Here is a 26,494-nt window from a genome sequence, read left to right on the forward strand (position 1 = left end):
CACATACTTTCTCCACACATATCATTCCCTTCATTCTTCCATGATCTTTCTCCACCTATGCATGTTGAATTGAGTTTGAGTCATGTGATTGACAATAATAAAAAAAAAGTAATGATGAGACAAAAGACAAGGCAAGCTTCTCACTAAGATTTCATGCTTTCTTCTTCTTTTTTCAAACCTTTCCCCAATAAGTCTAGCATAGGCACCCTTTGTCTACCTTAGATTTATTACATAGGTTTTTTTTTTTTATCTTGTTCCCCTTTAATAAAATGAGCATTTCTTCCCTCACATATGATCAATGCATTGCATAGCAAAAAAAAAAAAAAAAAAAAAAAAAAAAAAAAAAAAAAAAATCAAGGTCGAATTAAGCACAAGGTATACCAATGATTTGAGGCACCCCTTGTAGCCATGTCATATCATCTTCACCCTTTAAATATATAATCCTTTTTTTTGATAAACCACTTTGAGCCTCGTCTAACGATAGACCTTTCATTTTTCAACCCACATCTACCTAACCTTGGGATGGATGGTGTGTAACTTATGCAATTCACAAATATGAAAAGCTTGAATGATCTCAAAATAAAATAAAAAAAATACAAAAAAAATGAATAAAAGTGTACAAAAGGGCAAGTGTTCCAATGTCTTTGATATAAAAATATCTTTGATAAGAACATGTCTCAGATTGCGTTTCTTATCGAGTGCTCGGTACCGTGCCTGAGAAACATGAATGCCAAGTGAGTGATAGACCGCATGATCGAGATTGCCCACACATATAAAAAAAAGGCGAATATGAAAAATGCAAAAGCAAAATAAATAGAAGAGCAAACAAAAAATAAAAGAGAGCTCAAAAGAGAGAAAACCTCAAGCATAAAAATACAAAGATTCAAAAGCAAGGTTGCACACCTTGGGGGCTTATCTAGGGTCTTGAGCCTTTATCCCCTTCTTCTCTAACCTTTAGCCTAACCACGTTACAACCCTTAAAAAGACCTTTTTGAGGTATACACACACTTGTGCGAGGTTCGGCTAGAGCTACGTTTGGCCTGATTCCTAACGGATACGTAGGCAACCTCATATTGAGGTGCGACCATAATAAAAATGCATTCATTTTCACATTCACACACTTACACCATGATCATGTCAAGGGATCTCCAATGCTCATCCCTATTCACTTAGAGCTAGACTTGGGGGCTTGATCCTTACATCATTATCCTACCTAGCCTAAGAGTCATCATTATTTGACTCTTATCAAATAATACTTTTCCACATCGTTAGCCTTTGCAGCCTAACCTTAGTGTCACTTTCACACACTGCACGGATACATGACCAAATAGACTTCCAATTAGGAACCCTTTGTCATGAATTCTTAACATAACGTTGAAGCATGCTTTGTCATATCAACATCACTTATCACTCATAATCATCATTGCATCAAAGTATGAAGTACTTAGCCTCCGTGCCTAAGTTACCTAAATACTTTCATAAATCGAGTCAACTAAGATAGTTTAGGTTGGGTTACTCCTTGTACCTTGAGAGATAGTATCGAATGCATATACTTGATTAAGCTCATTCAACATGCACCATTAAACACTTCAATTCTTTTTCGCGTCTTTCTTTTTCGGGAGAAAGTCGGTACCCTCCACAAAAATGACGGAAAATTTTTGCTTTTTTTTCACATCACACACGAGTCATGTACATTGAGTCATGTCGTGTCATATCACATCGAGTGGAGTCTAACACATGTGTCAAAAGCTTTGAGTCGAGTCATGTCAAATCAATGAGTCAAGCAGCACTAAGCCTTAGGTCAACCCTAAGATAATAAAAGATGAGCAAAGTCCTATAGTCTAAAATATAGATGCAGGTACATTCCAGCGAGCAAGAATATTTCCGGATTTTTTCGAAAAAACCGCGAATATAGATGTATGAAACTTTTCCAAGATGAGAGAAGTTTGAGCAAGATTATATGGAGATGAAGAGCCTTAATTTGCAAAAGAATTGAGTAGATTTGGTTGTAAGGAAACGACCAAATTGAAAGTTCGGAGCGAAACCGAGCAATGAACAGCAGCAGCAGCGGTAGAAATGAAAAAGAAATCTGTCGCCAAACGACAAGGTTTGTCGCCTGGCGATAGAACGATATCGCGGCGACAGAAGGTTCTGGCATACGCCAGTGCAGCGACATAATGTGTGGCCCCATATTGGATTATGCGGACCTTTTACAGAAATTTCGGGTTCCTTGGTACGCCAGTTAGCCCCTCTAAGCAATTTGACATGATTTAGTAATCGGCTCGATTACAACAACAATAAGTGATCAACCTGACAAAAGATCGTCTCACTTAGCTTAAAGCGCCTAAGTATTGGCTCATCGCAAGCACCAAAGTAATGGTTCACAACGATTTCCTAGGATGGAAGAAGATTTGAAGATTCGAGATGACGAATCCTTCAACAGGGGGCTTTAAGATTAAAAAGAGTCTATTACTTGGATTTAAGAAGGACGGTTTGAGATGAAGCGACCTTCAATAGCTTTCACTATGATTGGGGAGGTTATTATTTGAGAAGAACGATTCAAGATGAAGCGGTCTTTGATAGCTTTCGCTAAGATTGTGAAGGTTATCACTTGATTTGAGAAGATAGCACGAGATGAGCAATCTTCGACAACGCCCGCTAAGATTGTGGAAGTTGTCACCAAGATTTGAGAAGATAGCATAAGATGGGCGATCTTCGACAATGTCCGCTAAGATTGTGGAAGTTGTCACCTAGATTTGAGAAGAGCGGTTCGTGATGAGGCGGTCTTCGACGACATTCACTAAGATTGTGGAAGTTGTCACCTATATTTGAGAAGAGCGGTTCGTGATGAGGCGGTCTTCGACGACATTCGCTATGATTGGGAAGGTTGTCACCATGATTCAAGGAAAAGCTCGAGATGTAGCAGCAATGATAGACAACGTTCCATAGGATGTGGAGTGTTGTCTCAAATTTTGAAGATGGCGAAGCAAGGTCACCTTCGACGGTCCCTCAAGGTAAAGAAGAGATTGTCTATAGCGGCGACGTACTGCCGTGGCGACATACTGCCACAACCTGGAAGATGACGACATACAGTTATTTTCGACGATATTCCCGAAATACTGTGGAGGATTGTCACCAAGAATATTGAAGATGACGACGTACGGTTATTTTCAATGATGGCGTTCACGAAATACTGTGGAGGTTGTCACAAACAACAAAAGCAACAACAGAATGGTTCCTTTCAGAGACGCGTGCTCGACGGTGCAAGACACGCGTTTCTTAATTCTTTTATCTGTTTAACTAATGATTGTTTTACAGGTATCGGCGTTATAAGAATGATTTGGAATCGTAGAACGTTCTGAATAATTCTCCGTCCCTATCGCTACTTTGACTTTTGTTTTCGAAACATTCGTTTCTCCAAACTCAGTCAAAGTGGGGGCTTCTGTAGACACCCATTTGTGTCTCCCCAAAACCAAACCCAGTGATGAATGCGTTTCGCGTCAAACCATAATCGAATGAGGTGAAAGTGGTTGAAAGTCAAGTGTTGCGGTTTAGTTTTATTAAAATTCTTTTCTCTCTGTTTTTGAAAATAACTCTATTTGTTTGAAAATAGCCAAACCAGTTTAGTTTGGTTCATAATTAGGGTCCAATAATAGTGTAGTTGGATGGGGCTTGAAAAGACCTTTCCAACGATATATTATAAGCCCAATTCCGATGAATAATGAGGAAGTTATGGCCAAAATACTAAAGTGGGCCCAAACCGGATTTTACCTACGACCCAATGATCATGTGGAGGGTCCAAAGGTTTAATCCTATTCCTAAACTAATTAGGATTGATTAGAATCTTCTATAAGTTTCTAAAATATCTTAATTATCCTTTTTTGAAAATATAAGATCATGGAATTTGATTTGAATATAAACTTTCCTTTTTTAAAACTTTCCTAATTCTATTCGGATTTAAAGATGTTCAAAGATAGTCAGATATTATTTTCGTGCCTCATATATTTTATCCAAATTTTATATGGTTGGATAGATCTTGAAATTATCTTTCCAATAATATATTATAATAATAAATCCGAGCTATAACGAAAAAGATATTAAAGATATACGAAACTCTATCCAAAACTGACACCCTTTCACTATTTCGGTCATATCTTTTTATCTAAATATTTTAATCTAATTCTAATTGTATTAGAAAGTAGACTTCTAGAGCTTTCCAAAGACATATTATATGACTTATTTGGACTTCTAGATCAAAAGATATGATAAAAACAAAATCCGCAAAACTGTCTCTGTCGCCAAACGACAGGCTTGTCGCCTCGCGACAGGATAAATTTCTGGCGACAAGGTCGGTTTGTTAGCGACAGCATGGAGTTTTATTCCTCTTCAAATTCTGACTATTTTCTTATAAATAGGGTCCTCGGATCCCCGTTTTCATTCATCAACTTTCATCAACTCTCATCATCAATTCTCTCTCTCTTTCTAAACTAGCTTTTACAAACACAATTCCGCATTCACAAGATCTTGAAACACCTAGCCAAGTTCGAAGTTGCCTTCGCCCTAGACGTGAAAGGTTGATAATTTCTGAGGGTTTGGTCCAAATCTAGTCAAAACTTTATTTAATTTGATTTTGATTTAATTATTTAATTAATTTTTATTATTTTCATTGAAGTTTACTAACCTGTGTATTTTGTTATTAGAAAGAGGTACGAGGCTTCAAAGTATGTAATCTTATTACTCTCTTTCAATGTAGAAAGCATGTTTATTAATGTTTAATTCCTAGTATCATGTTAGGATGTTTTTAATGCTTTCTAGTATCATGTTTAGGTTGCCTCTTATTATTTCTAATATTATGTTATCATGTTAGTACCATGTTAGGTTTGAAGCTTCAATCTTTATTGTTTAGTGACATGCTAGGATTTGTTATTAATCTTGTTAGTATCATGCCTAGGATCTTGCTATTATTTTCAAGCTTTATTATGCCTTATCATGTTATTGTCATTATTATTGTTTTATTGATTTATTATGTTGCTTGATATATTTTATTGTTATTGCTTGATCACACCTTTTATACTTGTTAAAGGGAATTTGTACTTGAAATCACGCTTAATAAGATAATTATTAATTTGGTTTAGGCTAATGTGATTTTAACTAAAGTGATCGCCAATAATAGATTTAATTGTGCATTAATATTCAACCAACATAGATAAACAGGTTAGGTTCAATATAATGTTTGTATGTTATTCGAAAAGCGCGCATGAATACGAGCAGAACAAAGTAGAGGCCTATTTTATAGAGCGGGTCCTTTCTTTTGTAGATTGGATTCGTACCCTCATCCCTGGACCCTGTTTGGTTCAAGACCTTATGGAGTTGATGGTCCTTTTGGATTGTCTTTTGGGTTTACAAGTTCCTAAAACTTGTTGGCGACTCTTTTGCTCTCTTTTCTTTCCCTTTGGAGCGCCACCATACTTTAGTGTATGATCACAGTGGGGTTCAAGTTTGGGATCGTAATGCTTGAAATATTCCCTACACTAATACTATTAGAATTTAAAAGAACCTTCTAAATATTCTAGAAGATTAAAATCAATCCTAATAACTTTAGGAATAATAATTAATAGGCCCTCCTCTAGATCATTGGGCCGCATATAAAATTCATTTCGGGCCCAATTTAATTTAATCCATAACTTCCTCATTATTCATCGGAATTGGGCTTATAATATATCGTTGGAAAACTCTTTTCGAGCCTAATTCAACTACACTATTATTGGACCTTTATCATGGACCAAACTAAATTGGACTGGCTATTTTCATAAATAGAGTATAAGAAGAAATATTTTCAAAAACAGAAAGAGAAATATTTTAATAAAAATATCCACATCACTAGACTTTTCACACGTTCACCTCGTTCGACAATCAAATGACGTGAAAGATATTCATCACTGGGTTTGGTTTTGGGGAGACACATTTGGGTGTCTACAGCAGGGCTGTGGTGTGGCCGCGCAAGGCAGATGAGCGGCCGCGCACCTCCTCCCCCCTGTTCCGTACCCATTTTTGAGCGGCCGCGCATTGAGAGAAGAGGCCGTGCCATTTGGGGTTCTTTTTGGACGTTTAACTAACTTCTCCTTAGTTAGTTTTACTATATATAGAATTTTTCATTTCTAGAGAAAAAAGGAAGAGAGAATAGCTTAGAATTAGATTTTAGAGAGAGAAGCTCAAGATTTTGGAAACTTTGTTCTTAGATTTTAGAGAGAGAATCTTGGTATTTGATGATTGATACATTTTGATCTTCATTCACTTTGATATTGATCAAATTTTTGTAAGAATTCTTTCCTTTTCAATGCAATTTTATGTTTAATTCTTGATATATTGTTGAATTTCTATACTTTGTTTGATTGATTGTTGATATTTGGATTGAAATGTTGATGATGAAATTGATGATTAGTTTTGTTATGCTTTTCAATTTTACAATGTGTAGTGAGTAGTTCCTTTGCTAGGGATGTGGTGAAGCATGTATGAGTAATAAGCTATAGCTAATTTGGGGTTTTTGATTGATTTGATGATGTGATTAAATTGGTTGATGAAATTTGTGCATGTGTTTGATTTGAAGAGGAGTAGCTAACCTTGATTATCAAGCTAGATTGCATAGTAGTTTTCAATGAAATGAAAAATTGATTTGGAAGCAATTATTATCGATTGATCTTATTTTGCGATTTTCCTTTGAAGTCATTTGTAGAGACATTTAGCTTGACCCTAGGAAATAGCTCTTTGAGTGATTTTGATTGCAAATATCATTTTCTCTCGCATTACTTGATTGATCAAATTCCTGATGAATTAGCAAGTTTATCGTGAGTGCATGCGGATCGTAAATTCCCTAGTGCTTTGATATTTGAATTCCATTTGTTAGCTTTGATTGAGTTGATTCGATAGCATAGCTTAGACCAACCCTATTGTTTAAGACTCCGGAATAGCTTAACTAGAGACCTTAGCAAATACCGCTTTCCCTTGGGTTTGACCCGCACTTACCCCTATACTTAGGGTTGGGTTTGGTTTTATAAATTTGGTTTTGATCGGGGAATCTTAGTAATCAACCACCTAGGTTTCACCCGCGTCAGGGACCCCCTATCACCCTACATTTTTATCATTTGCTTAGAGTTCCTTTTTATAAAAATCCATGCAGAATGCCATGAAAAAAGGTGGAAGCCTTTCAGATTTAGAGGTGGCAAGACTGATATTTCCCATTTGCTCTTTGCTGATGATGTCCTAATATTTGGTACTGCTGACAAAAAAACTCTTAACTCAGTTGCCAACACTTTAACAAATTTCTACTCTATTTCGGGGCAGAAAATAAATAAGGGAAAGAGTCAAAATTTATTTCTCAAATAATACTAGTATTCACATGATTGACGACTTTGAGCAACCTTTAAATGTCAGTAAATTAAGTGATTTGGGAACTTATTTGGGGTACCCCATAACTGAGAAGAGGCCAAATAGGAGACATCTGTCTTCTATCATTGACAAGCTTGGTAAAAAGCTCTCCTCATGGAAAGCAAATACTCTATCTAGGGGAGGGAAACTAGCTAGTTCTACTGCAATCCACTATGTTTTCCATCCCTAGATACATTATGTCATGCATCAAGCTTCCCGAGTTTATCTTAGGGAAGCTTGACTCCACTTGCTCTAATTTTCTATGGGGAGGGAGCTCTGAGTCAAGAAAGATCTCTTGGATATCTTGGAATAACATCTGTCAAGACAAGCAAAAAGGAGGGTTGGGTTTCTTGAACAATGCTGAGATAAATCTTCTGGGTTTAGAAAGACTATGTTGGATGGTGGATACTAAATCCAAGGGAAACTTCTTTTTGAGAAATATATTATCAAGAAACAAAGACCAACCCCTTTTAACAAAAGATCTCACATATGGAATGCTGTGGGAAGAGGTTGGGATCTCTTTAAACACAGTCTTCTTTGGGAACCTAGGAATGGAGATACCATAAGTTTTTGAGAAGATAAGTGGCTTCAAGCTGACTGTGTAATTAAGGAACCTTCTGCAAGTGCCTCTCACAAACACTTCTTAAGCTAGAAGCCTTAGCTCACTTCGTATTCACTCAAAAAGTGAACTGGAAGAGGCTATCAATTTTCAAATCTTTGAGGAGATCTTCTCCAGGATTGATAGTACTAACTTGGCTGCTAGAAATGATTATAACTTCACAAGTTGGACAAGAAAAGGAAAATTTGATAGCATCAAGGCCAAAGAATGGATCCTTTACAATAGATGCAACCATAAAAATCTGACTGGAAGTGACTCCTGGGATTGGAACTCTATATGGAGCAGTTTCACCTATCCTAAGATTAAGATCTTCCTTTGGCAATTATTCTAGGATAGACTTCTAACTTCTAAAAACTTCTACTTTAGGAAAGTAACTTCCACAAATACTTGCACATTCTGCCCTTTTTCAACTGAAAATATAGACTACATTTTCTTCAACTGTAACAGAGCTTCTGAGTTCTAGATTCAACTTGCTATCCCCACCTTGAGTATTAGACAGCAACATGAAACTTTTCAAGCATGGATTTTCAGGAACCTAAAACAAAAACACATGTCTCATAACAACATTCCATGGAACATCATCTTCTACTTTTCTCTTTGGCAAATTTGGAAGAGAAGAAACGGCCAGCTTTTCTCTCAAGTTAACATACCTATCAAAAATTCTATAACCCAGTGCCTATGGGCTGCTAGTGAATGGCATTTCTCTACAAGTCATCCCACTAGAATAATGCCCATCACCCTTGCCTGGGTTCCTTACCTTCCTCATTCCTTAAAGATAAATGTTGATGCTGCTTTTATTCCCCTTTCAAAAGAAGCTGGCTGTGCAGGTGTGTGTAGAGATGAGCATGGTTCACGGCAAGAAGGATTCCAATGGAAAGGTTGCTCTACTTCAGCAGCAGATGCTGAGTTGCAGGCATTCTCTCTAGCATTAGGGTGGATAAAAGATCGAGGATGGTCTATTTGCCAAATAGAATATGACTGCAAGTTTATTATGCAAGACCTAAATGACTACAGGGATTTTTTTTCTAACACCAAAATTGAATGAATGCAGGCTGTAACTATAGGAACTAACTGATGTGAAGCTATTTTATGGAGAGAGGGGCAAGAATAGCGTGGTAGACATCCTGGCAAGATATGCAAGTGAAACTCTAAATATTTTGAACTATCTTTGTATGATATCAGTTCCTCCGATCCAAATATATGTATTAATACTTTAGCTTCTGACACTACAAACATTAGTAGGGATGCAAATCCATAGGCTGGAATTTTGGGCTGTCCTTTGAGAAGCCAACCAAACTATGATTTGCTTTAATTAATCTACCCCTCTTTCTTTTTTTTTTTTTTTTAAAAAAAAAAAAAAAAAGAAGGAGCTCGACCAGACAAGCAAGATCCAAGCCTCTTGCTGTGGTGATTAAGTCAAGGAGAGCTTTGAGTGTGAGTTTGGAGGGGAAGGTGTCGGATGGAGATGAATTGTTAGGGCTTGTTAGAGATGATTTGAAAGTTGAGGATTGAGGAGAGAGAAAATATTATAGCCATGGAAGAAGAAAAGGGTTAGTGGTGAAGGAGAAAATAATGTTAGGTATTATTAGATTATTATTGTTAGGTATTAGATTATCACTGTCAGTTATTAGAATATCATTGTCAAACATATTGGATTCACGGTGAGTCTAGTGTCACGCAAAACCTTCTCCTTATATAATAATCCAATTGTTAATAATAATAATAATAATAATAATAATAATAATAATAATAATAATAATAATAATAATAATAATAATAATAATAATAATAATAATAATAATAATAATAATAATAATAATAATGTGGATGGTGAGGTGCGAGATCATATCGGTGGTTTTGATGTGGCTCTCCTTGATTGTTTTTTCTCTAAGGGGTTTCGCACTGTTAAGTCTATCCCTCCCAAGTGTCGTTTGGGGTTTTCTCGGGTTCTGAAAGGTGCTCTTGATAAGGTGATCTCTAAGCCTGATGACATTTCTAATTGGGTCTCTTTGTTGGTGTTACCTCTTTGCATCCTTAAAGTCTTTCGCCCTCGGAGTAGTCGTGAGTCTCGGTCTACGGTAAGGCGTCGGCATCAAGAAGAGAGTATTTCCCGTGCTATTTGTTCTTGGAATGTAGCGGGTGGTAATTTGCAGCTTGTGAGGGAAATTTTGGCGGAGGAATCTCCTACTTTGTCGGCGGTTGATGATGAGGACATTGATTTGGAGGAGCGTAATATAAAGCAGTGTCGTAGGAAGATTTGCGATGGCCATTACACTGCTGCAGTTCGGGTTCTTTCCTCTTCAGGCGTTGCTCCTTATAATGACGCCACTCTTGCGGATTTACAGTCCAAGCACCCTTCATCTCCAGCTCCATCCTTGCCTGATATACCTATTGATCACCTTCATCTCGTAACGACTTCTGCTGTTGTTTTGGATCGGATTAAGAGCTTCCCTCGTGGCACATCATGTGGTAGGGATGGTTTGCGTGCTCAACATCTTATGGATTGCTTAAGTGGTGCAGCTGTGGCAGTCTCAGATGAGTTGGTTGACTCTATTACCGGGGTGGTTAATCTCTTTCTAGCTGGAAGATGTCCTATGGAATTAGGAGAGTACATTGCTAGTGCTCCTCTTACGCCACTTGTCAAGCCCGGTGGTGGTATCCGTCCTATTGCTGTGGGTACGGTTTGGAGGCGTCTCGTTTCGAAGGTGGGTGCTGTTATGGTTGGTCAGTCTTTAGGGAGTTACTTTGATGGCCTTCAATTTGGTGTTGGGGTTTCTTCAGGTGGTGAGGCAATTCTTCATGCGGTGAATCGGTTAATTGAGGATCGTGGTTCTGATGTGGGTCTATCTATGTTGTTGGTGGATTTTCAAAATGCCTTCAATCTGGTTGATCGTTCGGTCATGTTAAGTGAGGTACGTCGCCGTTGTCCAGGGATTTCGCGATGGGTTGAATTCTGCTATTCTAATCCAGCCAGGTTGTACTATGGGGACCAAACCTTATGGTCATCTCAAGGGGTGCAGCAGGGTGATCCCCTTGGTCCTTTGCTTTTTTCTTTGGTTTTACAACCTCTGGTGTGTAAAATTAGAGAGACTTTTGATGTATGTCTTCAGGCTTGGTATTTAGATGACGGCACGATTATTGGAGACACTTTGGTGGTGGGGCAAGTTCTGCAGTTGATTATGGAGGAAGGACCTCGTTCTGGGTTATGTCTTAACGTGGAAAAAACTGAAGTTTTCTGGCCTACGGAAGACCCTCGAAGATGGCTGGTGGGTGTCTTTCCGCCTAATATTGCTCGACCTTTGCGTGGTGTTAGGTTGCTTGGAGGTCCCGCTAGTTCCGATTCTGGTTTCAGTGGTGAGCTTGTGATGCAGAGGGTGACCAAGACCATTGCCCTTATGGATAAAGTCGCTATGCTAGATGATCCTCAGTGTGAATTGTTGTTACTTAGGGCATGTACTGGAGTTTCAAAACTCTACTTTGCATTACGTACTTGTCCTCCTAGTACTTTTGAGGTAGCTCAGCGCACTTTTGATGGGGCTCTTCGATCTTCCTTGGAGCGTATTGTTACCGCTTCGGGGCCTGGGTTTGGTGATTGGCAGTGGTGGCTTGCCACCTTACCATTTGCGTTTGGAGGGCTTGGTGTTTATTCTGCAGGTGATGTTCGTCACTATGCTTTTCTTGCTTCTCGGTTGCAGTCTGCTGGGTTGCAGACACAACTTCTTCGGCATTCTGGCATTGTTGGTCTTGGACGAGCCTTTGAGGATGCGTTGTGTCTGTTTAATGGAACAGTGGAGTCTGACATTTTGAGTAATCCGAGTGAGGTCGCTGCCCCTAAACTCATGAAGAAATTGGCAGATATGTATTTCACAAAGATTACCGCTTCTGCAGAATCTGCTTATTCTTTAACTCCTCGACAATCAGCATTGTGGAAATCTCAGCAGGGTGATCACACCTCTGCTTGGCTTCGGGCGGTTCCTATTTCGGGGTTGGGTCAGACGATGAACGCCAAGACTTATCGATGTGTGTTGTCCTATCGGTTGGGTGTTCCATTGTTCTCTATCTCCACGTCGTGCTCTGCTTGTTCGAGGGTTTTTGCTGGAGATATTTTCGGTGATCACGCGGTGTCTTGTGCTGGTATTGTGGGTATTAAACATCGGCATAATGTTGTTCGGGATACCCTTGTTGATGTTTGTTATCGTTCTGGGATTTCAGCGAGAAAAGAGGTTGACATTGGGTTGGCTGGAGGGAACGACGAGGCCCTCAGACCTGCGGATGTGTTACTTTATTCATGGGATCGTGGTCGCGATGTCTGTGTTGATTTGACAGGGTCTTCTCCTTTGACACAGTCAGGGCTATCTGACTTTATTCCTGGGCGGGTTGTGGCTGATGCTGCTCATCGGAAGCGGGTTAAGTATGAAGCTCGATGTCAGGCTATTGGATATGGTTTCATACCCTTCTCCTTTTCTTCGCTTGGGGAATTAGAGAAGGAGGCTGTTGCGTTACTGAAGCGGATTCAGAGGTTCTCGACGACGCAAGACATTGGGGCTCGTGCTGCAGCTCATATCTTCACTAGGGTAGGTTTTGCTATAGCTAGAGGAGTGGGGGCCCAGATTGTATCTCGGCTTCCCACTAATTTATTGTAGGTTGTATGACTTTTGTTTTTGAGATATAATAATAATAATAATAATAATAATAATAATAATAATAATAATAATAATGCTAGTAGCTAGTCAGTCAAACTGACCAAGTAAAAAAGCCAACAACCAACATCAAATATAAACAAGGTCTTAAACTCTTGAATGATGACATACCTTGATCTTCATTTCTATCTTGCTTAAAAGGTGTTCCTTTTCTCGAAAAATTCGCACCATTTTCCTATAAAGAAAATTTCACAATAGTGGCGATATTAATTTTCTAGTAAAACATTTTAGTAAATATGACTTAGATACCATATCCTTACATTTTCTATCTCAATTGCCTAACCATTAAAGTACCCATGCTTAACGTAAGCATGCATAATGTATACTACGTATAATAGTTGCATCGTTTCACATGCCCTTTTTATTCCTAAAGGGAGTTGTTAAATAACGCCCACATTCTTATCAAAATCGCCCACAAATTAGGAATGAATTTACGTTCTTACCCATACTCAAAATCCTAAACTCTTTTTCTCTTTCACTCTCTAACATCACCTCTTTCTCTCTCCTCACTTAAAACCTCTCAAGAAAACTTAAAATCACCACTACCACCAACCAACACCACCATTGCCGCCGCTACCGCCGCAAAACAACATTCACCACCTTAAATCACCACCACCACCGCATATTGCAACCACCACCACAAGGTCCACCACTTCAATATCACCACCACCACCGCCCATAACTATCGAGAATGCCACGGTCGAGGAACGCAGCACGCGCGAGGGAGGAGGACGCAGCCCAGGCGGAGCGGGTATATTTTTTTTCGCCGGAAAAGTACTAAAACCGCCCTGTCTGTGCGATTCAACCGTGGTACAACCGCCCAAGTTAGACGATTTGACCACGGTCAAAACGCCTAGGATATACGGTTTGACCATGGTTCAATCGTATAGTTTGGGCGGTTTGACCACGGTCAAACCGTATTTTCTGGGCGGTTTGTCTACGGTAAAACCGTATTGCCTGGGCGGTTTGACTGTGGTTAAACCGTCTTACTTGGGCGGTTTACGTAATGAAAAAAAAATTAATTTAATTATATATTTATTTTGCATATTAATAAAATTATATATTTGTTTATTTTAAGTGCATATTAATTAGAAATATGTTTAGGAAATAAAATTATGTAATTGTTTATTTTAAGTGAATGGTAATTAGAAATATGTTTAAGAAATTAAGTAATATAATTGTTTATTTTAAGTGAATATTAATTAGATTTATGTGTAGGAAATAAAATTACGTAATTGTTTATTATTAGTGAATATTAATTAGATTATGTTTAGGAAAATAAAATAATGTAATTGTTTATTGGTAGTGAATATTAATTAGATTTATGTTTAGGAAAATAAAATAATGTAATTGTTTATTTTAAGTGATTATAAATTAGATTTATGTTTAGGAAAATAAAATAATGTAATTTTTTTATTATTAGTGAATATTAATTAGATTTATAGAATTGAGTATTAATTATTTGTATTACATTTTTTTATTAAATAATAGCCACAAACCGTTAGAAGGCTAAATATCGAGTTCACACGTGTCGAAGGATCGGGTCCTCGACATACTCGATCTCGTGGTGTTGATGCTTCTGTTAGGAGGGAGAGGGCAGCTTCTCGCACGACGGATGATGTCTTGGGTTGGCCTTCGGATGCTCAGCACGAGCTAGATCAGGTCATGGATGATTATGATTCTGATCATCATGACACGGAGGATGCCACGACTTCCGAGAGTGGGCAAGGAGGATTCGAGCACGGGGAGTCGTCGTCTGGGATTTTCATGAGGAAAGGTAGAGGAGGGAGGTTTGTGGGTTCTACGACTACGACTTCGAGCACCGGCCGTACTCGTAGGTCTCGTGGTTCTTGAGACTCAGATACGTCTTGGCTTGTTCACGAGGCGATGCCAGGTGGTCCAGCTGATGGCAGTCTTATCCCTAGCTATGCAGCTCACGTTGCTTTTTCGTGTTTGGGTCGGGGATGATCGTGAGGTGCCACGGTAGGATTCAGTGGTGTAGGTCGTTGCAGGAATGGGAGACAGAGCTGAGTGCGGATTTACGTTCACACCTTAGTGTCACTGGACTACAGCACTTGCCGTCTATCATGCATTTCCACATTGATTGGCCTCTGATCTCTGCGTTCGTTGGACGGTGGCAGCCGGAAACGAACACTTTTCATCTCCCCTTTGGTGAGATCACGATCATGCTACACGACGTCGCTTATATTCTGGGGATCCCCGTTGAGGGTGACTTGGTTGACATGGTTAGCGAAAGTGCATCTCTCCAGGTTGACTTTCAGGAGTTGTTGGGGCTGAGTAGGGATGAGCTTTTGGTGAAGCCGAAAGCTATTTGGGAGAACGGTGCTGTAGCGGTGACTAGCATCTATGAACGGTAATTTGTTGGATCGGGTCCCAGACGTTGAGTTCATGGGTTTCTTTGTCACACTACTTGGTAGCACCTTGTTCGTTGACAAGAGTGGTCACCGCTTTCTTCCCTCCTGCATTTTAGAGGTGAAGAAGTCTTATGACGATCTTCACCGATATTCTTGGGGGTCAGCTACACTTGCTTTCCTGTATCGACAGTTGGGTATCGCCTCCCGTATTGAGTGTAAGGCTATCGGAGGTTGTCTCACGCTTCTGCAGGCGTGGATATACGAGTACTTCCCATGTTTTTGGCCTTGTCAGGGAGCTTTAGTGGTACAGCCAGGTGAGGCACGGGCCTCAATGTGGGATCCATGCTCAGAGTCGAGGGATCACCAACGACTTATATCTTTCCGTACCCGACTTGATCAGATGACTAATGCTGAGGTAGTATGTGAACTTAGCTTGCGTATATTATATTATTATTTAACGTCTTCAAAACTAATGTAACATTCTTTTTATGATTGCGTGTGCAGGTTAACTGGTGGCCCTATACACTACCCCCGCACAGGACGTCCCGAGAACCACGTACATGGGATGTATACAATTTCGGGACATCGTCGAGCCGTATAACCCAGACAGGGTTTTACGGCAACTTTGTCATGTGCAGGGGATACCGCGGCCCGGTTTTAGGCCTGACAGCGCGTACAGACCTGCTAATGTCCGGTCGTATAGCGTTACTTTTCGAGGTAAGGGGTTATGGGATAAGTTTGGTCCTGGGAGCTGCTGTTTCGGCCTGTCGTTCCATCCACCTCTATTGGATGGACAGCCCACATGCACACCTGACTACTTGACCTGGTTTTACACGTACTCCCATCCTCGGCTTATCAGTGATACCGCGATACTTGCCCCCCCACCAATTCCAGGGAGAACGAACACTGATTACGTAAGTATTTGTTACTTGTTTTCCATAGATTACTGTGCAACTTAATATTGGTACTGATTTTTTTTTGTATTTTTTACAGTGGATGGGTCGCTCCATGCATGTTATACGACGATTCATTGCTGATAGCGGCGGTGAGATTACCCAGACAGTGGTTGAGGCCCAGGACCTTATTGCGGCGTGGGACGCAATGATGAGGATGTAGTTGATTTCATTTTCTTATTTAGAAACTAACTTCATTGTTTTAGGTTATGTTGTAAATTTTTTTAAATTTATTATTTGAATTTAAATTTGCATAATACATTGCTTAATTCTACAACTATGCAAAGTTCTACAACTAAACATTGCAAAGTTCTTATCACTAATTTGTAGCTAAAGTATGCCATGTTGCTATCCGACCTACATATCGTTGATCCCAGTCTTGCACACTAAAATCGCGCACGTCGTACCAAAAACCTGCTACAGGAGGGACTGGAAAATTAGGTGACATGTCCAATCGAACATAGTGATAGTTTGCCACTGTGAGGAGTGCAAACTCCCTATATGGGCCCGTCGCAGTGGACGGGGCACTCCATGGTAGCACAGTGATGCATGGATACACACCTATTCCATCTACGCCAGCACCGAAAAGCATAATGGCAGTGTTGAATAGGTTAGAGATCGGAAACAAGTCCTGAAACACTACCATCCAATGTTCACTTGTGCATCTCCCACCAGTCCATCTGATACGACGAACCTCGTTCTCCAGTTGACCAGCATAAATTTGAGAGTAAATGTTAGGATGCGCAGCAACCTCGTTTGCAACCATAGTCCTGGCCAACATCCACTACTCCTGGTCACCCAAAAAGAAATCCGCAACACATCAAAATCCGCAATTTCCGTCACCTATCGGGTCAAGCCAACCTTCCAAAAACGGCAACATGAATTTCAGAAAATGATCGACGTATAAAAAATCATCGATGTTCATCTGACTACCTGTAATAATCACCAGGAAAGTATTTTAGCATTATAAAAACCCGACAACATCCGCACTAATTAAATCCCAAAAGAATTAATTAAATGTAAAACATATTAACAACAACAACAACAATAATAATAATAATAGCAAGTAACAATAATAATAATAATAATAATAATAATAATAATAATAATAGCAAGTAACAACAACAACAACAACAACAACAATAATAATAATAATAATAAAGCATATAGCAGAAGGCGTTTCCATGTTTACTGATGATTGTGATCGACCACGTCTGGAGCTAGATGTAGAAGTAGCACGACCCCTACTTCGGCCGCGACCTCGCCCACGACCACGACTACGACCGCCCGGAATATGCTCGAAGCCACTTGGATCACGCCTGGTAGATGAGGACCACTGTTGGCCTTGTGGTCGACCCCTGGTTGTCTCATTTATCTCGGGCTCTTCATAATCTACATCTTCATGGTAAAGCTCCGCAAACAACACTCGGTTCACACTTCGCACAAAACTGGCATCACGAAGTAGTACCTCATCAACCAGGGATCTAAACTGCGTCGTGTCCTATTCCAACTCATCCTCAAAGATAGGAATGTCAACACCGTCTCCAATGACTAGGGTTTTCCAAAAAGGATGGACCTGATCCAAATACAACCCCGTACCACCTTGAATCGAGGTGTGTATAGTACAAGCACATGGGAGTCCGTGTGTCATCAACATCGCACGACCACAACGCTCGTACACATCATCAGATAACTCTCTCATCCTGTTCACCTCCTGCTTAAGAATTTTGAGAGCACGGAAGGAAACATAGCCACTGAGATTGTGCAAGGGCATTCCCCTGTACTCCACTCCAATTCGTCGTCTGGAGTCCTCCAAATGATGACGAATTTGAATAAGCAAACCCTCAGTGGCGCGGTGTACACGGTTGAAGATAGAATCCATTGACCCTTTGGAGCTTCCGAGCCACTGTTTAAGCACAGAATGTTGACTCTCCACTCTACACGTGTTCACGTTGCCAAAGTGCAGCACCTTATTTGTCCAAGCCGGAATAAACTTGTTCTTGTGCACAAGCCAAGTTTTTTTCACATAATCCACAATGGTATGCCTTGACCTTCCCCAAGTATCCTTCATTTGTTGCAACTCAAATTCATATTCATCCTCAGTTGTCGCATTCATGATTTTTGACCACCTCCCATTCCTAAATTTTTCGGCAGTCACCATGTCTTTCTTACACAAATGGTATACCTTGGCCAACACATCTTTGTTGATGTGCCACCTACATAGCAAGTGAGCTGTGTTTAGGAATATCTCTTTCACCGCCTTCATAAGTCCCAACTCTCGATCAGTTAGTATCACCTTAGGAGTCACTTCAAAACCTATATACAACTTCAATTTCTCCAAGACCCACTTGTAACTCTCATAGGACTCTGTCTTCATTAAAGCATACGCGATCAAAAAGTTTTGATTTGTCGGTGTGATCCCAAAAATCTCGAAAAACGGCATGTTGTATCTGTTTGTCTTGTAAGTGGAATCCATCCCTATGACATGTGGATATGTTCGTAACATATTCGCCATCTCTGGATGTGCCATAAAGGCGTGGGTGACAACACGTGTGTCGGGGTCAGTAGCTACCCAACTAACGTATTTGCGCTCATTGGCCAAGTGAAGGAACTGGTTGACGACATCTCTCCCTTCACTAGCATCAACCCTAACACGACTTCTGAAATTGTAGATGTGTCTCATGTTAGGGTTCTCAATGGGAAACACATCTTTCACTGCCGCCATTATGTGACTAGGTTTAGCACATGCTGAACTCATTTGACTAACCAATTGCTTCGCAGCCGGACTTAGACCACTCACTTGCCGATGACCCTCTCGGTATACCATCATTGGGTGGTTATGCAAGCCATGCAAACCTGATGAAGGAATGATTTTTCACCCTTGATCGTCCACCATACATGTGACCTTGATACGAAATGGACACTTAACACCCTTTCTTTTCGTGTTTTTCCGTACAACATTCTCCATATCTCTATCTTCGGCTGTGTTTCTATGGCCACGATCGCACTTAAGATACTTGACCGGTCGACCATCTCGTTGTTTCTTATACGAAGACTTTGTAAGGAAAAAGCCATAACGTATGGAAATGTTTTGTGCCCATTCAAATGCTTCTTCAAAAGTCGGGAAGATCATTGACGTTATAAAATATGAACTGTAGTCGATGCCATCGCCACCATAATCCGGTAGTGATGCCTATTAAACATCCCAACAAAATATTTTTAAAATAATAATCAAAATAATAATAATCATAATCATAACAACAATAATAATCATAATCATAGTTATAGTAATAACAATAACAACAAGAACAATAATAATAATAATAACAATGAAATAATAATAATAATAATAATAATAATAATAATAATAATAATAATAATAACAATTAAATAATAATAATAAAAACAATATTAATTAAAAAAAAAAACAAATCGGGCAAACTGGGCGGTTAAACCGTGGTAAAACCGTGCAATCCGGGCGGTTCAACCACGGTCAAACCGTGTAGTCCAGGCGGTTTGACCGTGGTTGGACCGCCCGGATTGCACGATTTTACCACGGTTTAACCGCCCGGTTTGCCCGGTTTGACCACGGTGGACCTTTTTTTTGGGCGGTTTGAGTTCCGGCGAAAATAAATTACCTCGCCAAGTGGATCCGGCGGAGTACACGGCCTGCCGCTTTCACTTTCCGTCATGTTGGCGCTGGTGGCGACGGTGCAATGGTGGTGACGGGCGGTGGTGGTTGTGTTAGGAGAGAGAGGAAGAAAAGGGTAATGTTGGAAGTTTACATAAAAATGTGGGCGATTTCGATAAAAATGTGGGCGTTGTTTAGCAGTCTACTTCCTAAATTCTTAGGACAAAAAAAAAAAAACAATTATTTCAAAATAAAGGTAGAATTTATATATATACTACAACCGCTGATATCATCATTGCCTACATGTCACTTTTTTATTTAATTTTTTCCCTCCAAAATGCAAAGATAATGAGATTTTTTGTTTTTTTTCCTTTTTAAGCTATCATATTTAACATAGCTTTGAAAATATATTCTATTTAAATTTTGGGTTTTCTACACATATTATACTATTTAGTTATTTACGAGTTGTTAACAATAGTTAATAATAGAAATTTCTTAATTAAATATGAAAATTATGCACTTTCGGGAATTGTATATTCATATTTAATTAAAAATTATTTAGGAAAAATGAGAAAGTTATTTTCTTTCATTACATGTTAAAAGTCTATAATTCAATTCTTATTTTCAAACAATGCATTGCACGGGGTTAATCTAGTTAAAAATAACTAAATGCTTCGTTCGTTTCAGAATGACCAACGCAGTTAAATTTGACAAAAATGATAATTAATGCCTAAATCGTTTGACCACAAATATTAGTAAAAATGTATAATCAGAGTTAGTATATTAATAGTGAAAAGAGTCAAAGTGTGTTAGCTATTCTAGAATGCAACGAATAAGTTTTTTCTCTCTAACTCTACCCCCTTTAATATTAATTTGTATCTATATATATCGTAGGACAAATAAGCGAGAGGAGTGATTAACTAGAAAATACAAGTTTATCACGCACTTTGATAAATAAATTTTGTTTATCAAATGACAAAACTGTAAATTTAATAACTTTTTGTTAAATATACGTCTCACATTTGTTGATATATTTGTGAAAATGTCATGTTGACTGGACATTTTTGTTGATTTATTTAGAATTTTGCCACTTGATAAACGAATTTTGTTTATAAAGGTAATAAATTGGGACACCCTCGTAAGCCATAATTAACTAAAAATTGGGTATCACCTATATATATATATTATTTGGTGAGGAGAAGAACCTTGACCGTAGCTCAACCCTCACAATTTTTTTGGTCCAATAAATGTGGGTTAGACACTTTGAGGGTGAGGGAGAAAGTCACCACACCATATAATTGATGGAAGTACTTGAATATAGTATGTTGTAATAAAGTATCCCTTACTACCCCATAAAAAGTACAAGATTACGCTTATGAATAGTGTGCTACCAATTATACCCGTCAAAATGTATATTTATATGTTTACCCACATTAATCCCTCTCTATCCCTACCTCCCTTACTTTATGAAAAGGAGTAAAAGATTACTCTTATGAATAATATACTGCTAATTATACCCTTTAAAATGTGTATTTACATGTTAACCCTTATTAATATGTACAAGTTTTTATTTTGCCTTCATGAATGGTAATTCCCTTTTTTTTTTTTTTCCTGTCTTCATTAATATTAATTGCCTTTTTTTTTTAACTATCTAGAATAGTGTGTGTACATTTATACTCCTAAAATATTTATTTATATAATTTCCTCGTTAAAGTATTCGGTAACTGAAAAAGCTCTCAAACATGACTAGTTATGACGTGCTCATTTGATGTTCTATAAAAGGTAAGTTATTAAAAACAAATAATAATAATAAAAAAAAATAAAAAAAATCTAACCAGTATGTTTTTCTTTTCACCTCTTAAATTGTAGAAGGTTTGTTAAAGATTGACACTCATCAGTCTTGTTACATTGGTACTTCATACTTTTACTGGTTAACTTTGTACAACTATGTACTGTTATTTTTGTACCAATTAATAAATTATTAAGATGGTGTAGTCTATTTATTGTAAGCATTAGGTTGGTCCAAATTTATGATAGGTAGAAAATTATAAAATTTAGTATAACTATATGAAAGTATAAGTCAATTAAATATGTGGGCTGTGGCCGCCTATCCATTTATGGCCTCTCTACTTTGTCAAAATTCTTTCCTCCATTGCCAAACTCTTCTATTCACTTTCGGTGGTCAAATGCACGAGTTTGTCTTTGTTGCTTCTATTGTCATCAATTTTACCAAGCTAGATAGCCAATTCAAGTAATTGAATTTTGGTACCTATTAGTTGTACAATGAATTTTATTTTATACTTGTACTAAACTATTTTTTATTAATAACACTAAGAGTTCGATATTTTTCAAACAATTTATCTTGATAATAACTACTCCACACTTGAAGAACTTATTTATGGCATCATTTACCTTCTTTTGATAAATAAACTAGTGAGTAACCAGGACGTTGCTCTAAGTTGCTATTGTTGTTGACATATGTGTAATTGATAATTTTTTTTTGAAGGCTTTCAAAACTGCAATTGTCATTGTCAAACTAATTAAAATTAAGTTTTTTTTTAGTATCTTTTTTTTTAATTGAACCTCTTGGTTTGCACTTATATAATTTTTTTTTTACATATTAATAACAAAGTTGATAATGGTTTAGATGGTTAAATAATCATCTTTGTTATAAAAGGTTGAGGGTTCCTTCGAACCTCCTTGTAATTATGTTTTTATATGGAGTAATGTTGATTGCTTGGGTCAGACTATGAGTGGAGTAAGTGGAGAACCTCCTTATAATTGTTTCCGTTTTAGCAATTACCACCTACAGGTTTTTTTTTTTTTTTTTTTTTTTTTTTTTTTTTTTTTTTTTTTTTTTTGTTTGGATTTTACAATTATAAAAGGTAGAGGGTTCGTTCGAACCTTATAATTATGTTTTAATTCTGCAACATCCACTTTCTCCTTATCTCCGCGTCAGGTTGCCTTATGGAAATCCCAGCAGGGGGATCACTCTTCTGCCTGGTTGCGGGCGGTCCCAATATCGGGGTTGATTTAGACTATGAATTGTAAGACTTATCGTTCTGTTCTTTGCTACAGATTGGGTGTTCCATTGTTCTCGGTTCTGGTACAGTGTTCCGCTTGCTCAAGGGTTTTCGATGGGGATATATTTGAAGATCATGCAGTGTCCTGTGCTGGGATGGTGGGTATTAAATATCGGCATAATGTTGTTCGCGACACCCTTGTTGATATTTGTTTTCGGTCCGGGATTTCTGCGAGAAAGGAGGTTAACGTTGGGTTGACTGGAGGCAACGATGGGGTTCTTCGACCTGCAGATGTGTTGCTTAATTCTTGGGATAGAGGCCTTGATGTTTGTGTTGACTTAACGGGGTCTTCTCATTTGACACAATCAGGGTTGTCTAACTTTGTTCCTGGTCGTGTTGTGTCGGTTGCTGCTCAGCGAAAACGGGACAAGTATGGGGCACGTTATAGGGCTATTGGTTATGATTTTCTTCCTTTCTCATTTTCTTTTTTGGGGGAATTAGAAAAGGATGATGTTGCGATGCTGAAACGGGTTCAGGCGTTCGCAAAGGACTTAGGATATAGGTGCTCGTGCAACTGATCACATATTCAGCAGGATCAGGTTCGCCATAGCTAGAGGAGTGGGGCCCAGATTGTATCTCGGCTCCCCATTAATTTCTTGTAAATCGATTGACTTTGTAGGTTTTTGTTATAATAATAATAATAATAATAATAATAATTAATTAATTAATTTAATTGAGATAACCAATAAAAGTAGGACACGTGTCACCATAACCCATAAAAACAAGTTACCAACCGGTTATGTCTTGTTTAAAATTAACACCACCTAAAGGTTATATAATATTCAGGAATAATAAAAAAGTTGTATTATTAAAAAAGAATGGGCAAAGGTTGTATTATTCTTGGCAATTTTTCCTAATATCAATCATCCTAAAGATTTATATGCATAATTTTAAACAAAGTATCAATTTGATTTAAGATCGATTTTTACAGTACTTTTAAAAAAAATTGAATTAGAGTAGCAGACTAGGGCCCCGTCCACTTCACTTTATTTTTGCTGAACTGAAATAAAGTTTACTGAAATGAACACTTAAATTATTTTTACTGAACTGAAATTATTTTTGCTGCACTTTAATTATTTTTACAGATTTGAAATTAATTTTGCTGAACTAAAATTAAAAATTAATTTTTCTAAACTGAAATTATTTTTGCTGAACTGAAATTAATTTTATTGAACTGAAATTATATTTGCTGAACTAAAATTATTTTTACTGATTTTCAATTGTATTTCTTCTTTAAATTTACCGATTTTTACTAAACTGAAATTGTTTGTATTAAACTTAAATTAATTTTACTGAACTGAAATTATTTTTACTGAATAATATTTTTTTAAGGTGAAGTGTACAGGGCCTTATTTCAATCAAATTAAATAAATCTTATGTATATAAATAAAGTAGACATATTTTTGAAGCATTTGGAGCTCCATATAAGCAAAAACATTAATTCAACCAATGAAAAATTAGATCACATTTTCTTTTAGGATTAAAAAATCAATCGCCACATAAGCAAAATGAACGAATGAGATTAGAGATATATAAATGCACATAGATTAAAAAAAAAAACCAATAAATATCCTCTCTTTTTATTTTGCAAAAATAAAAATATCCGCTAATCAAGAACAAACTTTATCATATTAATGATAATAATTTATAACGACTTAAAATTTATCATTTTTTGAATCCTATATAACCATCTAATGATAATCCCACATACCCAAGTCACATAAATAAACATATAGTTTTATGAGATTATTATTCCAAGTGCCAACAACTTTTATAGCCAAAGAAACTATAAAGAGCCAATTAAGAACCAATATAATGAGAATACTCTGTATATAGAGAAAGGTATGTTCATTTAGGGTCTGTTCACATTTACTGAAGTAAGCTGAACTGATTTGAATAGAACTAAACTGAACTATTGGAGCTGAACTGAATATTTTATAAGAGAAGGAAATTAGGAACTGAACGAAATTAAGCTGAAGTGAACAGGCCCTTAGAATGTCGGATTAATTAGGATTTGGCTCTAATTTGTCTATCGAATTCTTTGATTTCCTTGTATTCGAAATGTAAAAATTAAAGGTTGATAAGGCAGCGGAATTGTTTAACAGCTTAGAGAATAAACTAGGACGTCCTGGAATGTCATGATCATAGGTTTTGCATAAAAATGAGTAAATGATTATTGTATTGTTATTGATAATGTTGTTTAAATTTCAATGTTAATTTTTTTAACGTTTTTGTTCCACAATTTTCAATTTAATTATATTTTACGTTTTTTAAAATCTTTCTCATGCAGATATAATTTAAATAATAATTGCATGGTTATTGATATTATATAAGTGTTAATTTTTTTATATAGTTAAACTTTAATTTAATCATAAATTACTATTTTTTTTTGTTTTGTTTTGTAGGTAAAATATTCTTGGCTGAAATCTACCCGGTTTGTTCTTCGCTAGAGTATGTAGCTTGGAGTTTCATTCTTAGGGATGGTAATAAGGTTGCTCATGAGTTGGCTCATTGCCTTCCATGTGACACCGGTAGTCGTGTTTAGTTTAGTATTTTTTCCGATTGTATTGTTCCAATTTTGGATTTTTATTCCCCTATGAATGAAATTGGGGCAATTCTTGAAATAAATAAATGAAAGAATTAGAACCCTCATATATAGTTCACAACTTCACACTCCTATCCCCAATATCTCAATATGTGACACTAAAAAAACCAAGGTAATGTTTTACATTAAAACCAATTGGATGTTGAATAATTTTGAGAATTTAGACAAAACTCATGTTAATAATTAATTTACTTAGGCAATGGTATTGTAAATTAATTAGATAAGAATATTAAAGTAAAAAGGATATAAGAACAATGGTGAAGGAAGAATGGTTTATGGTTTAGAGAAGCTGGATTTGCAGCCCTCCATGTGCCCTGTCTGCCGCCCGGTCTGGGTGGTGCTCGCCCGACCGGGCGCGTGAGGGTGTTTCTGAAATCCTTCTCGGTCGCCCGATCGGGCAGCCACCGCCCGATAGGGCGCGAGAACGAAGTTGCAAATTGCTGGTCAGACTTGTTAGAGGCTGAAGGTTTGTTTCCTTCCATTGGTTGGTTTTTTGGCAACTACTTAGTGGTTGTTGGCTTCCATTTACTTTAATATAAATATGTTCATTGAACATATGTTGAGATTGCTTCACGAAAAATCAGAAACATATTTTCTCTTGAAAGTCTTTTGCAAGTTTATTGATCATCATCATAAATTTTCATAAGTTTGATTACATTAGATCACAAACATACTACACACTGTTGTGATTGTCTTTGTTGTATCATCATAAATTTTCATACGTTTTGATTACATTAGATCACAAACATACTACACACTCTTGAAAGTCTTTGGGAAACTGATCTCGTTCAAGCCTCGAAGTGTTAATTTATCCAATTTTGTGTCATTTTTGTGACCCGGTAAACAATTTCCCCAACAATCCAAAGTAATAATTTCCTACAAAGCTGACAGGGTGTAAGAATTATCTTGCAACTTTCATAGTTTGGACCAATTAAGAGGAGTGGTTTTACGAAGATGGTAAAAGTTCATAATTGCATTTTGGTGATATCTCTTGGAGTGGCATTTGTACTCACATCCCCGAAGTTAATGGAGGAGGAAGACAAGACGTTGGAGGCAAGAGGAACAAATGGAAGAACGGTTTGTTCGGTACCATTAAATTGATG

The 26,494-nt window shown here is 37.5% G+C and overlaps 1 protein-coding gene across 1 annotated transcript; it reads right to left on the reverse strand.

Annotated features, from left to right (window-relative positions):
* Positions 1 to 17,573: 17,573 nt before the first annotated feature.
* On the reverse strand, positions 17,574 to 18,899 carry LOC145592210 (protein FAR-RED IMPAIRED RESPONSE 1-like). Its single transcript, XM_081648668.1, has one exon. It carries the CDS (start codon positions 18,897 to 18,899, stop codon positions 17,574 to 17,576), a length of 1,326 nt encoding a protein of 441 aa, XP_081504794.1.
* Positions 18,900 to 26,494: the final 7,595 nt, after the last annotated feature.

The sequence above is a fragment of the Chenopodium album genome, chromosome 18, assembly GCF_948465745.1.
Source record: "Chenopodium album chromosome 18, dcCheAlbu1.1, whole genome shotgun sequence".
Taxonomy (NCBI): domain Eukaryota; kingdom Viridiplantae; phylum Streptophyta; class Magnoliopsida; order Caryophyllales; family Amaranthaceae; genus Chenopodium; species Chenopodium album.